Below are 17,521 nucleotides of genomic sequence, written 5' to 3' on the forward strand. Positions count from 1 at the left end.
TTGGACCACTCTCAAGAGTCATGGGATACGAAGATCAGAGATGTATGGGTTTGTTCTTGCTCGAGCTGCGCAGACACAGAGATAGCCTGATGAATGGCGAGGCTAGCCAGTCTCAAAGACAGATCACAGACTTCTTCAGAGCAGACATGAGACAGCCGCAAGAGCCACTCCCATAGCAGAGCTCCCCCTCGTCTCATACCAGAGGCACACTGATTGACCGAGCGATTGAACTGGGAAATCCAGGCGCCCGCCGCGATTGCGAAGAACTACACAGCATCGACGGAGGCTACGATAGAAAATTCAGAGCACGCTGGCCAGGCATGCACGACGCCCGGTCAGACTACTAACCATGGAGGAAATTGATGAGATTCACCAACGACCGATGCTAGATCTCTTGTGATTCAGCTATCCCAACAAGCCGCCCATTTTTTGCTTGGTCTTTTGCTTGGTTCACATCGATCAACTTAGGACCCCATAGTATATATCTTTGTTTTGTACTGTTGTTAGGTTATTTTGTTACTCTGACTTTGTATCAGATCCACCACTTTGTAACTTTCGGGTCTCATAGGTCATTATGGCCTTTTGAAGACGTTAATATAACATTTCATTTCTCTCTCTCTCTCTCTCTCTCTCTCTCTCTCTCTCTCTCTCTCTCGGAGAAAAGGAGTCTCTATTTACATTGTGTGATATGCCAATGAATATATCACACAATCCGTATGTTGACCTTTAGGCAGAGCCACAACATCTTTATGCAATTTTCTTCTAATGATATTGCACGAGAAAGAGGCCTCTCTCCCCCCCCCCCCCCCCCCCCCCCCCCCCCAAAAAAAAAAAAAAAAAAACACACACACACACACACAAAAACACATATGATAATATTGATGCTCCCCCCCAACACACTCTCTCTCTCTCTCTCTCTCTCTCTCTCTCTCCCCCCCCCCCCCAAAACACACACACACACTTCAGATTGATGCTTCTTTGACCCACCAATAATGAAGGTTCCAACGTGTTTTATAAGCTATGTTATGCTGGCTTTGAACACCGGAACGCTCGCATTTGGGTCCAAGAGAAGAATCGAGAAAGAGGCAGCGAGGTAGGAGCGGGAAGAAGATGGATCCGGAGCAGATAGGGAGGGCGTTTGTGGATCACTATTACTCCATCTTTGACACCAACCGGCCGGGCCTGGTGTCTCTCTACCAGGATGGGTCCATGCTTACGTTCGAGGGCCAGAAGCTCGCGGGCGCGCAGGCCATCGTGAGCAAGCTCACAAGCCTCGCCTTCCAGCAGTGTAAGCACAATGTTTCAACAGTAGACTGCCAGCTTTCTGGCCCAGGTGGTGGTATGCTCGTCTTTGTCAACGGCAACATGCAGCTTCCTGGCGAGGAGCACGCTCTCAAGTTCAGTCAGGTCATGGATCTTTGCACTTTGGTTCTCACGTTTAATTCTTCAGGATCTTGCTTTTGCAGTCTTCCGATCATGCGTTATCTGAAGGTTATTTCTGTTTTTGATAAATGCTGCTCTTTTCTGAGTGGTAAAGATGGAGTTTTTGAAACAGCAGTTGCTTACCCTATGCCTTTCTTTATTGGCGTCTTGTTTAAAAATGGAGTTTTGACAGCAGTTAATTCTTCAGGATCTTGCTTTTGCATTCTTCTAATCATGCGCATTATCTGATTTTTTAAAAAATTTATAAATGCTGCTCTTTTCTGAGTGGTAAAGATGGAGTTTTTGAAACAGCAGTTGCTTATCCTATGCCTTTCTTTATTGGCATCTTGTTGTCGCTTACCGTATACCGTTCTTGGTTGGCATCTTGTTTTTTTGCATCTTTGTTGAAGCTTAGTGATCTAGAATTTGAATATTTGGATCTTATGGTGTAGGGTCATTGACTGCACAGGCCACTGACATGCTCGATAGCCCAAAGTTTAGAATTAAGCCCTTTAAAGGAAATCTGTAGGCCTGTTTCTTTAGATTTGAGATTAGGCAATGAGATCCAGGTATTTATTTTTTGTGCTCTCATCAAGGGTATTGCATAAGTCAAATCAAGAAGTTATTCCAGATTGATTTTGCTCTTCTTTTCTTCTGAACCATGAAGACTGTATTGCGTGGGGCTAAGAGGACTACCACATGTGAGTTACATGTTAAAGTTGGAGGACTAGTGTATGTAGCTTTCTATGAAGCCAAATTTGGATGTCGTGACGTCTGGGTTAGACATTTGCTTCAGTTTTAGAATAATCAGTTGAATGGTGGTTGTATTCAGTATTTTCCTGTTTTGAAACGTGACTACCATGAGTCTACAACTTGTGCTTTCCTTCATGGGTGAATCTAGGCTTTTCCTGTATTTATGTGGGGATATATAATCTTTTATTCAATGTGTAATCTTTGCCTATCTGAAAATCTAATGCAATCTTGGACTGTACTACTGTTGCTTAAGCATTTCATATTTAAGAGTCACATTACTAACTTGTACCATGTTGTTTACATCATTCAAAATGTTATGTTTTGCATTACCTGATTCTGTATGGAGGTGGTAAAAATCACGGTAGAGGTGCCAGTTAAAAGTCGGGTCTTAGTTTAGAGGCAGATCTTAAAGACAAGGTTGCTCCTAATGAGAGGAAAACCCCCTTGCGCAATTTGTGTGATGTGCAGGCTGCTCATTGTCTGGGACGACCGGTTGCATATGTCTCTGATTTAGCTTAAGTCCATCAATTTTTTGGTGCTCAGCGCCATCTCCATGGCCAGAGCCAACATCATGTGAAAGGCCTTCGCCTCAGCTATTTGATGAGCGCAGAACGATCCTCTGTACACACAGAACAAAGGAATACAATTTTGGCATCACAGATCACTGCACTTGACACCAAACTAAGCACCTTATATTCAATGTTCTACATGAATACGCTGATCAAACTTTTAGTATTTGGATGTTCCTATTGTTTTTTTTCGATTAAAAGTTTCTTGTCCTACTAGGTGATGATATAAGAATACATTCCTGGAGTGTGAGCCCTTCGTAGCTAAGAACCAGGATATTTTAGTTTTTGCCAAAGTGTTTTCTATAGATGGCCAAGGAAGCACATGAATGAACACCTTGTTGCACACAGACATGTGTAAACAGGCCAATGGATGATCTACAAGATCAGAAGAGGGGTACGAGATCTATGCATCTTGAAGTTTATGCCAAGGGATAGGAAGAGGGGTATTAGATCTATGCATCTTGAAGTTTATGTCAAGGGATAGGAAGAGGAGATTATGTAACAAGCTGACAGGGCTGGCCACTGGAAAGGATGAAAAGAACAGCTCTTTTGAAAAGCTTAAGAGGAGATTGTATAAAAAACTACTTGACCTTTGATTTAAAACAACACTCACTCTCCCACACACCTTGGCTCATAGTGCTACAGAAAGCCTGCGCACTGGTAGTCAAGTATTTGCCACGATTAATCTGGCCCTGCTTTATTAGAGAGAGGTTAGACTCAAGGGGGATGACAAGGGTTGCTACCAATCCCTTGTTATGTGATCAATTTTGAAAAGTCAGGTTTTTGCTGTGTATGTTCGAGTCATATTATGTCCATTTAGTCGACACTTGGGCAACACAAAATATTTTCCAAAACTTGGCCTCATTGGCTATTCCACCAAGATCGATGGAGTGCCTTTTTGTAGTTCATCCAAATGCTTTGCTGTTTGAAGCTTAAATTGGTCTGCAGATGTTTGTACTGGTGTCGGAGAAAAATTGGGTTATCTGTTTATATAACCGTCAAGATTGAACTCCTTGACCCAACTAGATCTGGTGAAGACTGTTGCTTATTTAGGGCTGACACAAACGAATGAATCAGCAGATTGGGCAAAAGTAGGGATTGAAGCCCAAGCAGTAAGATTCATAAAGTTCATAAACTTGAATGAAGGAGCCTGACACTTGATGCCTAGTAGCTTATAAACAAGGGACGGCAAACCCACGATGTCGATCTAGTTGAGCTATTTTCCATATGCTATGGGTTGAATATGCAATTGTGCATTATTCATACTCTGTTTGGAGATATTGAATAGAGAACGGTGCAATGTGACATGAAAGGTTTCGAGGTTTCTGCCGTTTCGGGGTTTTGAGGGTTTCAAACATTTCGTTTCAAGGTATTGAAAAAGCGAAACAAATAATGGATATATATGTTTATCAATAAAAATAAGAATAATAAAAATAAATAAACAAATGTGTGTCTTTCTGTGTGTCTAATAATGTATACTTAAAACATGTATGTATATGTTCATATATGAATTTTTATGTATAGTGCGTGTGTGCATGCGTGTGTGTGTATAGATATATATTTATATCATCACACATGGACACATACAAATATATATAGATATAAATGTATACAAACAAGTATATATTTGTGTGTGCATGTGTGATATATGTGTGTGTGTGTGTTTGTGAATGAAAGACATTCTGTGACTCGAGTGCATGTAGAGAGTGATTTTTCATTTTCATAGAAGTTGTGCGTTTGGTAAGTTAAATCCAAATGTTTCACAAGTTTGGTTTTGGGGTTTTATACCCATGCAACGGGTTTTTATATCACAGGGGAAGGGTGCTTGAAGCAAGTATTCCACACTTGTGTCATTACTTGTGGTTTTGGCCAGGGTAGTTTTCGTATGTCGAACGGAACCTCTCGTTCCGTCCGGCCGGACCCGTCCCGTCCCGTGCGTTCCGTTCGTTTAGTCCGGTGACTTTTTTCGGCAGTTTATGACCGTTGGCAGCTTTTTGAACGTTTTGCAACGTCCAGTTTGTAGGTCTTTTGGAGCCGTTTGCGGGCAGTTTTGAAGCCAAATGCCATGCTTATTGCCCATGGGCCATTGGCACATTGCCATGCTTATTGCCCAAGGGCCAATGCCCATTGCTCAAATGTCAAGCCTCACATGCTCTTTCTCTCCTATTTAAGCAACCCTTCCCCTTTGTTATCCAACACAACCTACAACTACAAGCTACAAGCTTTAGCCCTAAGCCTCTCAATGCTCTACCCTCTCATCTCCATGTGCTTCCATTGAAGCTTCAAGCTCTCAAGCTCTCGAGTCTCCATTGGGTCTACCATCTCTCTTCTTCAAGCTCCCTTGGGTGACACCATGACGGGTCTCTCCTTCAAGCTTCCTTGGGTCTCTCTCTCTCTCTCTCTCTCTCTCTCTCTCTCTCTCTCTCTCTCTCTCTCTAATCTATTGATACATCATACATCATACTAGTAGCTACTAGCTACATACTACATAATGCCGCCTCCTCTTCATGAAGCCTTTGAGAAGCATTGCCGATATTTTGAGCGGGTGGGGGGCAAGCAAAACTCTTGCAAGTGGTGGTGCAAATATTACCCAAAAGCTATGACCTCTTCCGTCACCCGTCTCATCATCCACTTGACAAAGATGGGAGGACAAGCGGGGCCATGTCCTAATATCCCCGAAGATATCCTTGCGGAATGCAAGAGAAAGTATCTTCCATTGAAGACACGCAAGGGTAGAGTCACCTCGGATGAGTTCGTGTCGTCGGATGTTGATAGCTCCGATTCGGAGGAAGAGGCCTCTCCAACTATGTCCATGGCTACCGGTGCCACCGCGGCCTCATGTGATGGTAGTGCCTCCTCCAAGAAGTCCAAGAAGTCCAAGGGGTCTTCAAGTGATGGTGGCCGGCCTCCAAAGATGGCAAAGCAAACTTCTCTTGCGAAATCGATGGGTGGATGCTCCGGCCCCTTGTCTTTCCTCAAGGAGAGACAAAGAATCGCGGAAATAGAGATTGCCCGCACGGTGATTGAATGCAATCTCTCCTTCAACATTCTTCGGTTGGAGCGATGGAAGAGGATGATCATAGCAATTGCGGCGGTTGGTCCATGCGAAGGGTGGACGGGTGTGTCATACCATGACATGAGAACAAAGAAGCTTGGTGAAGAGAGGGCAAAGATTGACAAGTCACTTGAGCCCGTACGTGCGGGTTGGGCAAAGTATGGATGCTCTATCCTCTCCGACGGATGGAGCGACCGCAAGAAGAGGGGCATCACCAACATTCTTGTTTCTTGTCCTCTTGGCACGTACTTCTTACGGGCGGTGGATGCGGGTTCGAGAGGGAAGAAAGTGACCGGGGCATTCATTTGGAAGCACATCCGCCAAGCCATTCTTGAGGTAAAACCGTAAATCGAGCCTTTATGTCTTGAGCAATTGCCAATGAGTCCTATGTTTTAATTTTTAAGTTTTAACTCTTCTTGTCACAAATGCGTCTTGTGTAGGTTGGTGCGGAGCATGTCGTGCAAGTGATTACCGACAATGCTTCAAATTGCAAGGCAATGAGTAAGAGGCTAGAGAAGGAATTTCCATCCATAGTATGGACTCCATGTGCCTCTCATTGCCTTGACCTTCTCTTTGAAGACATAGGGGAGCTAGGTTGGGTGAAAGATATCCTCAACCAAGCACCATCATCAATTTCATCAACGGCAAAGTGAGGGTGCTTGCCATTTACCGCACCTACTCCGACCTTGAGTTGAAGAAGCCATCGGCCACTCGCTTTGCCGCCATGTGGCTACTTCTAGAGCGGCTCTATGATGTGCAAAACAAAATACAAAAGACCATGGGGGTACAAAACGTACCCCCGTACGGGACCGCATGAAACCTTAGAAAGAATTTAGTAGTGTTGTAGCTATGGCCGAGAAAACCAGGACCTTTGGTCCTAGAATTGAATTGAGGTGTGTTATTAGGTATCGCTTTTTGACCTTCTACTATTTCCTACTGAAACCGGCCTGTTCAATCCAAAAAGGGCGGTAGACTTTACTTTAAACCTTGATTTAGCTTTCACCCATTATTAGTCGTCTATTTTACCTGTACTTTCAAGACACAACAAAGGGGAGAGGGATTCAGGCTGCTAGATTGCACCTGTATGAGTAGACAGACACCAGATTGGCCCCTAACTTAGGCGCCCCTTTCGGTATTTCTTTATTGTTCAAAAGAGGGAATAAACGCTGTGGTTCCCTACAAGCTGCCCCGCACAAACTCGGCTGAATTTCCACTGTTCCAGCCTGATTTCGGCAGCATAACTGTACTAGAACCCTTCACGGTCAGTATTCCCACGCATTGACTGACTTTCCCGACGCATACGGGCACTTTGCAAAACCTGGCGAGAATCTGCAGCACGCTGAATTCTCTGTTTTCAGCCCTGAAAATGCTCCAGATCGCCTGTACAGCGGTCCCCTTGCGTCCCCGAACCTCCTGGGGGTATTAGGGTCCGTTTAGGGCCAAAACCCTAAACCTGCAAAAATACACAGCAGGCTGTAATTCACTGTTTCGGGCTCCGTTCCGCGTGCCGGTCGCATCCCTAGCAAGTCCTCGAGCTCCCGCACCTGTAGGGCTACTTGCCCTTTGAATCGGACGAGATTTCTGGCGTGAAACCTCTCCGAATTCACCTGTACCTGCGGGGGGATTAGCCGCTAGCTAATCCAGTACCTGTGCAAGAGGCTCTTGCCTCGGCAATCGCGCATGAACCCACACAACTGTACATTGGTCAAATGAAAAGCCCACTAGAGGGGCATAACATACTGCCAAAGGGGAGAGAGAGGGCAGTGCGTAGCGTGCAGGGCATCACTCCTGGCACCGCACTGTGCATAAGAGGGAAAGCAAGCACTCCATAGCTCTTAACCTGTGACAGAGACTTGCAAAATGAGCCTCCCAGCTATAAATCACGTTTTTGCCTTCTCTATAAGTAGTAAACTAGCCTCAAAGTGCCAAGTGTCACTCATTTGTGCATTTTCCCGCTTTAGACCCTCAGGTCTAAAAATATCTCACCTGCAGCCTCTGTTGACTTGGCCACAGAGTAACAAAATGATCCCCATGTCAAACTGCACGTAATGACGCGAAGACATTTTCAGGTCCCAAAATAGCAGTTCCCTAAATTTTAGGAGATGCTGCCATTGTATCTTTCTAGGTCATCCGACCCTCTTTGTACACTGCGGCCACATCCAGAACTGAAATGTAGCCTCTGTAGCAAAGGATTCCACTTTGGCTAGTCAATGACCCCACTTGGCTAACCATAGTCCTTGTCCAACCTTAGTGCTCTCTTGCCCTCAGGCCCGGACTCCCTCTGGACAGTTCCACACTAGCTATGCAATGCAGGGCAGTTAGATTTCCCGAGGGGTGTTTCCAAAAAGTGAAAGTAAATAGATAATAAGAAAGAAATCAACAAAAAGGATAGATAGTAGTCACACGCTGGTGACATACCCCCCTCTTGAAATCTCAAACGTCCTCGTTTGCATCTATGTCGTCCATGCTTACTGTCAACACTGATGTATTCAACACATGTCGACACATATACGACACATACATGCTCATTGTCAACCCTGGTGTATTCAACACCTCGTCGACTCATGTATTGCTTGCGTGTGAACCCTGTCCCAATGACATAGTGGTAGCTTCGCACTCTGCCATTGCTTTGAGTCACTAACTTTCCAATGACAAAATGGTAGCTGCACATTTTGCCACTGTCTTATAGTACACGTTGGATCCCGTAACACTTTCGAGCATACCCAAACCGACAGTTTAAGAATGCAGTTACACATGTACTCCTGAATAGAAGCAATCATTGTATCCTTGACAAACTGACAAGAAATACTCACTTCTATAGCACTAACCAAACTTTTGGACATTCCATAAGAGCAATTGCCAAACTGACAATCTGTACAGCTCTAACATTCATGTAACAGGTATTTGATTTGAGCTCACTTTAAATACCATGTACATCATTTGTTTCAGAAGCCATTGTCACACTGACAATCCATGTAGCTTTGAAACTCAAGGGGTCAAGGTAGGTTGCAAATCGAAGGCTTCCAGGTAGAGTGATAACACAGTTGGTGACTCTGCAAGTTCACCTTCTTCCATCCACTTAGCATCCATTGGTGGATAGTTTCTGAACTTTACCAAGTAACGCCTAGCAACCTTGCCTTTCACTTTCCTTTCTTTGTGTGCCAAAATCTGTTCAGGGACCAAGATCTCGTCAAGTTCCTCGACTTCCGGCTGATCTTCAGCTGGCATATCTTCTGGCACATCACCCACATAGGGTCTGAGAAGACTCACATGAAACGCATTGTGAATCTTCCAACTGTCAGGCAATTTCAGCCTATATGCAACATCACTGATTATGTCGCACACTTGAAAAGGCCCATAGTAACGCATGCTGAGCTTTGGAAACACTCTTTCCTTGCCCTTCATCTTCTTTAACCTTGCCTTTTCAAACCGTAGAAGCACCCAATCACCAAGTGAATATACCACTTCACGACGGTGACGATCAGCTGCTTTCTTTTGCTTTGCCTGAGTCCTTTCTAAGGCCACTTTGACCTTCTTGTACATTTCATCCATGTCTTGAATATACTTATCTGCTTCAAATATCTTATCCTTTGTATGCAGTATGGGAGGAACTTTCTTGCCACCTTCAACTATCTCAAAAGGTGCCTTGCCAGTTGATGAATGCACTGTATTATTGTATGCATACTCCACCAATGGCAAATACTGCTCCCACTTTCCTTTATGCTCTGACACATAGCACTTGAGCAGATCTAGGACAGTAGAATTTGCCTCTTCCGACTGCCCATCTGTTTGAGGATGAAATGACGAAGAGAATTTGAGCGTGGTACCCATATTCTCAAACAAGCCTTTCCAGAACAAACTAGTCATGCGTGGATCACGGTCGCTAATAATCGACTGTGGCATGCCATGATACTTGAAAATATTGCTCATAAACAAGCGTGCCATCTGATCTGGCTTTATCTTCTTCCTGACAGGAATAAAATGAGCCTGTTTGCTGAATCTGCAAATAATGGTCCAAATACCATCATTTCCTGTCTGCGTTCTTGGAAGATCAAAGATAAAATCCATAGCAATACTTTCCCATGGTTTATCTGGAATAGGTAGTGGTTGCAATAACCCTGGTGCCTTTTGCCTGTCAAACTTGACCTTTTGGCATATTAGGCATTCTCGCACAAAGGCATCCACATCCCTTCTCAATGTAGGCCAATAGAAGAATGTCTCTACCGCTTTAACTGTAGCATCGATACCACGATGCCCTGCATACGGTGGGACATGACTCTCTTCCATAACTTTGCGTCGCAATGGCTTTGTGACACACAATCTGCCATGCATCATCATGAACCCGTCTTTAAGAAGATAGTGTTCATGACGTTGTCCATCCATTAGTTGCTCGAAGACCCTTGCAAAATCTTCATCATTTGCATACTGTTCTCTCATATCATCAAGTTCATGATGATAAGGAATCGACACAACTGAAATTTGTGGCTTCCTTGACAAGGCATCGGCCACAACGTTCTTCTTGCCTTCCACATGCACAATCTGAAAATGGAACATGGACAAGATATTTGCCCATCGCATATGCTTTTCAGATAACTTTGTCTGTGTCAAGAAGTATCGCAAGGTCTGATGGTCCGTTTGGACAACGAAATCTGCACCTAGCAGGTAGTGTTTCCAACTTAAGAGCGCATGAATCACAGCCAGTAACTCTTTCTCATAGACCTGCATGGTCATCTCTGGCCCTTGCAAAATTCTGCTCTCATAGGCTACTACCCTGCCATCTTGCATTAGCACTGGACCAATGCTACTACCGCAGGCATCACACTGGACCACAAATGACTTCCTAAGATCTGGCAACACAATGACTGGATCCGAAGTCATCTTTTCCTTTAAGAGATTAAAAGCTAAAATCTCTTTTTGTGTCCATCTAAAGGTGACTGCCTTCTTTTGAAGAGCATGTAAAGGTGAAGCAATCTCAGCGAAATTTCGGATAAACCTTCTGTAATAGGAGCATAGTCCCAAGAAGCTTCGGACATCATGCACCGTCTTCAAATTTGGCCATGACTTGATCGCTTCAACTTTTGCAGGATCCATTCTGACACCATCCTTTGAGACAATGTGTCCCAGAAAGTGAATCTCTTCCAGAAAAAACTCACTTTTCTTTGCATTGATGAGCAACCTATGACTGCGTAGCTCTTTGAACACAATGGCCAAGTGATGCCTATGCTCCTCTTCATTCTTTGAGTAGACTATCATGTCATCAAAGAATGTACCAACAAACTGCTGGTGTGGACGGAAAATTCTGTCCATCATCCTATTGAACGTAGCAGGAGCATTTGTGAGACCAAAGGGCATCACTAAAAATTCGTAAAGGCCAAACGTTGTTCTAAAAGCAGTCTTGTGCACATCCTCTGATCTAATGCGGATCTGATGATACCCACTCTTTAGATCTATCCTGCTAAACATAGCTGCTCCTTCTAATTTGTCCATAATATCATCAATTCTAGGTATAGGGAACCTATTCTTGATGGTATTCTTGTTCAGTGCACGGTAGTCGATGCACATACGCATGAGCCATCTTTTTTCTGCACCAACAATACTGGAGAACAGAATGGAGATGAACTGGGCTGAATCAGCCCCTTTTCTAACAACTCCTGTACTTGGCCCATTATCTCTTTCTGCTGAGCCGCACTAACCCTGTACGGAGGCTTATTTGGTGGGCTACAGCCTGGCACCAAATCTATCGCATGGTCCTCGGGTCTCTCTGGCGGTAATTGAGACGGTAATGAATCGGAAAAACAGTCACTATACTGTTGTAAAAACATTGACCTTTCTTTATCTAGCACAGATAAATTTGATTCATCACAATCTGACACTTCACGTGCAAAAACCAAGTACGCAGAAAGATGCTTTTTCATTACAGAAGTAATAGCAGAAGCTGATACAGTAGGAATAGACTCCCCTTTAAGCTTTACATCCAGAATGTGAGTCTTTCCCCTGCTCTGTACAGTGATCTTTTTGTTGTAGGCATCCATGATTCCCTGTACACGAAACAACCAAGGAATACCTAACAACACATCACATCCGTCCAGTGGCATGATGTAAAATTCTTCAGCATCTACATAGGACTGGATATGTAGACGCAACTTTCCAATGATGGGTGTCACAGCCTCTGTATGGCCAGGACATGCCAAACCTGCCTCTGCTGTATACCCCATCTCTTCAGGTCTGATTCCCAACTTTGAAGCCAATTCTGGGGAAATAAAGTTGGCTTTGGCACCTGGATCAAAGAAGATAAGCACTGTTTGATCCCTGACCTTTCCCCATGCTCTGCAAAGCTCACTTGCATCTGAATTTGGCTTGTCGCCCACCATATCTGGCACTAGACCAGCCATGGGCTTCTTTCCTTTCTTGTCTTCCTTGTCTTCAGAATCAGCTGGCCTTTTCTTTGTAGGACAGTTGTAAGCGATGTGGCCAGGCTGCTCACATATAAAACATTTGTTCTCTGTCCTCAGGACCTTCTTTTGCTCTTCTGACTTGCGAGGAAAACGTCTTTTCCATTTCTTTGCTGGTCCTTTTTCTGATTCAGCCGTAGCTTTGTCTTTCCCTGCGTTGGCTGACTCCTGAGTCCCTTTAGGAGCCTCATTGGGAACGTGCTTCTTGGCTGAATTTTTCTTGCCTGATCCTGCCTTGACGCCAGTGTTAAATTCACAATCTTCTCCCTTGAGCAAACCATTGCCAGTGTTTGCTACCTCGATGAGCTGCGTCAAAGTAGTGACTTTTGTCTTCGTGCAGTATTTTCTCAATCCTTTGGGTAGGCCACAACAGTATTTTTCAATCTGTTCTGTCAGTGGCACAAACCTATAGGAAGTTACTGGAAGTAGAGCTTTCCAAAACTTCCGATTGTAATCATCCAGATTTCTGCAAGTGGCAGCATTAAGCTGGTGCCATTCTGTCATGACATCTGCTTCGAAATCATCAGATAACCATGCTGCTGCAAAAATCTGCTTGAAGTAAATCCATGTGGACGGAGCTTGCCCTTGAAGCAATAAAGTTGTCCACCATTGTCCCGCATTCCCTGTCAAGAAAGTGGCTGCCTTGCGGACCTTTGAAGCCTCTGTAAAGTTTCCCCCTGCATAGGCCTTATCAAACTGCTGGAGGAATGAAAGAGCCTTCTTCCTGTCATCAAACCCTGTAAAGGTCGTGAATGACACACCTTTGCCACCTTCTTTGTACGGAGTTGGCCTCTCCAGCGGCGTTAAATTGTCATATGGAAGTGACTGAAACATGGGAACACTATTAGGGTTCATTTGTGTTCCTTGGCCGCTATTAACTTGACCTGGAAATGCCATATTTGGCTGCTGATTTGTAATTCCAGCCATACCAAAATTTGCTTGTGGCATCCCAAATTGTCCCTGAGTGCTTTGAAACCCTGGTTGCATACCCATGACACTGTACATGGGGTTAGGCATCATCGTTTGAGCACCCGCAAACACTGTTCCTGGCGTATAAAACTGATTTCCAGGTGCATGACCAGCCATGCTTTGGAATACGGATCCACCTCCAAAATAGCCAGGGTGTACTGAAGGTGGTGGGAAGACCTGTTGCATAGCCTGTAGGTTGCTTCCCTGCCCATTAGAACCAGCTATAGGCTGTTGAAAGGTGGCGGGCTGAACTGGTACAGCTTGAAAAACTGGCATCTCAGCCACCTGTTCTTGCACCTTAGGCACAGGTTGTGGAGACTGCATGTTCTCCGTCAAGTGTACAGGTGTTTCCATTGACTGTGCGGTATGAATCACCTGTGCTCGAGCCTTAACAGGCTTTTGAATATGATCCAGTGACCCAACTTGCTGAGACGGAACAGGAGGTTGCAGAAAGGCTAAAAACCTTGGGTTCTGCATTACTTGTGTGAACATAGCCACAGCAGTAGCCAACTGGGTCCTGAATATATCATCATCAGTCTGTGGTGGTCTTGAGGACTCACCCACTTCATGTGTCTGTTGACCCTGTGAAGAGGAAACCTCTTCAGTCACATCATCTGGTCTGTCAGCCATAATTACAATTCCCTGTGTCTGGTCTATGATCCCCTGTGTCTTCAAGCCCAAAACTGACCAAGGCTCACTTCTATGGAAAAAAGTGATTTAATCCCGTCGATGGAACCATGAAACCGGCCTGTTCAATCCAAAAAGGGCGGTAGACTTTACTTTAAACCTTGATTTAGCTTTCACCCATTATTAGTCGTCTATTTTACCTGTACTTTCAAGACACAACAAAGGGGAGAGGGATTCAGGCTGCTAGATTGCACCTGTATGAGTAGACAGACACCAGATTGGCCCCTAACTTAGGCGCCCCTTTCGGTATTTCTTTATTGTTCAAAAGAGGGAATAAACGCTGTGGTTCCCTACAAGCTGCCCCGCACAAACTCGGCTGAATTTCCACTGTTCCAGCCTGATTTCGGCAGCATAACTGTACTAGAACCCTTCACGGTCAGTATTCCCACGCATTGACTGACTTTCCCGACGCATACGGGCACTTTGCAAAACCTGGCGAGAATCTGCAGCACGCTGAATTCTCTGTTTTCAGCCCTGAAAATGCTCCAGATCGCCTGTACAGCGGTCCCCTTGCGTCCCCGAACCTCCTGGGGGTATTAGGGTCCGTTTAGGGCCAAAACCCTAAACCTGCAAAAATACACAGCAGGCTGTAATTCACTGTTTCGGGCTCCGTTCCGCGTGCCGGTCGCATCCCTAGCAAGTCCTCGAGCTCCCGCACCTGTAGGGCTACTTGCCCTTTGAATCGGACGAGATTTCTGGCGTGAAACCTCTCCGAATTCACCTGTACCTGCGGGGGGATTAGCCGCTAGCTAATCCAGTACCTGTGCAAGAGGCTCTTGCCTCGGCAATCGCGCATGAACCCACACAACTGTACATTGGTCAAATGAAAAGCCCACTAGAGGGGCATAACATACTGCCAAAGGGGAGAGAGAGGGCAGTGCGTAGCGTGCAGGGCATCACTCCTGGCACCGCACTGTGCATAAGAGGGAAAGCAAGCACTCCATAGCTCTTAACCTGTGACAGAGACTTGCAAAATGAGCCTCCCAGCTATAAATCACGTTTTTGCCTTCTCTATAAGTAGTAAACTAGCCTCAAAGTGCCAAGTGTCACTCATTTGTGCATTTTCCCGCTTTAGACCCTCAGGTCTAAAAATATCTCACCTGCAGCCTCTGTTGACTTGGCCACAGAGTAACAAAATGATCCCCATGTCAAACTGCACGTAATGACGCGAAGACATTTTCAGGTCCCAAAATAGCAGTTCCCTAAATTTTAGGAGATGCTGCCATTGTATCTTTCTAGGTCATCCGACCCTCTTTGTACACTGCGGCCACATCCAGAACTGAAATGTAGCCTCTGTAGCAAAGGATTCCACTTTGGCTAGTCAATGACCCCACTTGGCTAACCATAGTCCTTGTCCAACCTTAGTGCTCTCTTGCCCTCAGGCCCGGACTCCCTCTGGACAGTTCCACACTAGCTATGCAATGCAGGGCAGTTAGATTTCCCGAGGGGTGTTTCCAAAAAGTGAAAGTAAATAGATAATAAGAAAGAAATCAACAAAAAGGATAGATAGTAGTCACACGCTGGTGACACCTACCTGCTCGATCGGAGTTTCTTCTAACACAAAATCATGTGGAGTGGGGATTTCCAATGCCCTTAATTCTCATGTGGAGTGGGCTAGTTTTCTAAACTCTGTAACCAAGGCCTTCCCATTTATCCAGATGAAAGAAAGGCAATTATCTTTACTTTCTGTATATGGAGATTGGGCAGCCCAATGCTACAACATGACATGACAAGGCAAGATTGAGTTAATCTGTTCTTTTGACCCTGGATAAAAGCTCCAACCTCATAGGCCCTGTTAAAATACTCCAGAGGGGCCCCTTCAAGAAAATAGCCTTTGCAATGAAGCTTCTAACTTTGCATTTAAACGCGCACCTCTTTTGAATTTCAGAACTTGTATAGCTTGAAGTGGTTTTGAACACCATGCACATTTTCCACTGTTCTCGGTATGTTCCTGTTTCAAATTGAAAGGCCCACAGGTCTCTGGATTATCCGCTATGCGCTGTGCATGGTGTGTCCCTGTTTCAAAATTGAAGGCCATCGGCATTAAAGCCTCTAGAGGGTCCATTTGGGTGGCAGTCTTAGAAGCTGCCTTTGCTGATTTGGGCACATTTGCGGAGGGGGGGTTGGGCAGGGGGTAGAGGAGGGGTCGTGCTCAAGAATTGCATTGTTTAAGAGATTTTAAGTTGACTATATGTATTTTAGAGCTCATGTCGCTAGTAAACGATTTGCGAGTGTGCCCTTTTTTCTCTGGGTCTTTTGATGTGGAGATTTGCTAGCGTAGACAGTAAGAAAGTGGAAATGGTTGATTCTCCGCTTTGTGAGCTTGTGGCTCTGTAGTCTTATGCTCGTACCTTCTATGCGTCAGTATGCATAGTTCGTTAAAAGTCATTTAAAGCATCAGATGAAGTGCAGAGTTGTATTGTCGCACTTCTTAACTATTGTTTTAAAGGAATAAATTTTTTTGCAGATGTTTCATTTGCTACCGAATGGAGCAGGAAGCTTTTATGTTCACAATGATATCTTCCGATTGAACTATTCGTAGAACAGGTACGCTTGCATATATTCCTAGAGCATGTATTAGTTTTATCGGTTTTGCTGTTGGTGATCTTTGGCCAAAAAACGGAGCTCAGTTTTACTTCTTTTTTGTTACCAGGGTTTCACATTGAGCCTTAGTTCTGAACCTGTATGGCTTATGGTGGTGGTGGTTTTGATGATGATAGCCTTTTTTGTTGGCGCATCCTGCAGTCACTGCATTGTAGAAAAAATTCCCATTTGAGGCCTTTTCCGTGTCTCAGTTGTGTTCTGTTGTGAACATTAGCAAGATGTGATTTTGAATATTATGTTGATTATACAATCAACGTACCTAAAAATCTTGTTAGATGAAAGTTTAGCTATATCTGAATCTGGAACTCTTGAGTCTTATTGTATGGAACGAGGTTGCTCTTTTTGTTTTGAATGTTGTAATTTCCTGATCTCTTGACGGTGTTAGAAATGGCATTTTTGGTCTGTGGTATCTTAATAGGTTTTGAAGTTTTTAATCTGGTCCTGTGGTCTGGATAGGAAATGGTTGTAAAGGAACTTGGCACCTTTTTTTTACTATCAATGCGGGGGAAGGTAGTAGGGAGAACTGACATATCTGTGTATTTACAATCGGACTTGCTATACACATAACACTCGTGTGGGGCCATATTGAGGGAACAACTTCACCAATGGAGATGTTGGTAACGACCATTGAGTGCAGTCTGTGACCCTCAAACCCTCCAACCTTTTTGGTCACATCACAACGGCTTAACCAATTGAGCACGCTCTTTGGGTGCTTGGCACCTTCCTTAAACGTTCATATGTTTGTTTGGGTAATAACTGTGATATGGCGGATTTGATGATATGGTAGATTCCTGCTGATATCAGGAACTTGGGCGTAAGCTGGATTTCCTAGCTTTTGCTGGATGTTTCCAATCAAATGTTCTCAGTTAAAATCTGTGGAGTGTTGTGACAGAGAAAAGAGTTTGTGTAATTTATGTGAGCTGAAGGATAGCGACTACCTCAAACTTCTCGGCACACGTTGAAAGAGTCCTGCAATGGGTTATCCGGCTAGAGCTTTTACTGATTCGTCC

General features: G+C 44.5%; 1 protein-coding gene across 1 annotated transcript; it reads left to right on the plus strand.

The window, feature by feature from the left end:
• Window positions 1–1,038: 1,038 nt before the first annotated feature.
• LOC147427637 (nuclear transport factor 2A-like) lies at window positions 1,039–16,881 on the plus strand. Its single transcript, XM_086496293.1, has 3 exons — window positions 1,039–1,407; window positions 16,375–16,454; window positions 16,561–16,881. Exons 1-2 carry the CDS (start codon window positions 1,111–1,113, stop codon window positions 16,447–16,449), a joined length of 372 nt encoding a protein of 123 aa, XP_086352419.1. The 5' UTR covers window positions 1,039–1,110; the 3' UTR covers window positions 16,450–16,454; window positions 16,561–16,881.
• The last annotated feature ends 640 nt before the right edge of the window (window positions 16,882–17,521 follow it).

Source organism: Adiantum capillus-veneris, chromosome 23 (assembly GCF_014529385.1).
Source record: "Adiantum capillus-veneris isolate H3 chromosome 23, ASM1452938v2, whole genome shotgun sequence".
NCBI lineage: Eukaryota > Viridiplantae > Streptophyta > Polypodiopsida > Polypodiales > Pteridaceae > Adiantum > Adiantum capillus-veneris.

Bases quoted from the DNA above. Each gene is read 5' to 3' on its own strand.
- LOC147427637 (XM_086496293.1), top strand. From the start codon at position 1,111: ATGGATCCGGAGCAGATAGGGAGGGCGTTTGTGGATCACTATTACTCC. The intron at 1,408-16,374 runs GTCATGGATCTT...ATTTTTTTGCAG, and splicing joins ACGCTCTCAAGTTCAGTCAG to ATGTTTCATTTGCTACCGAA.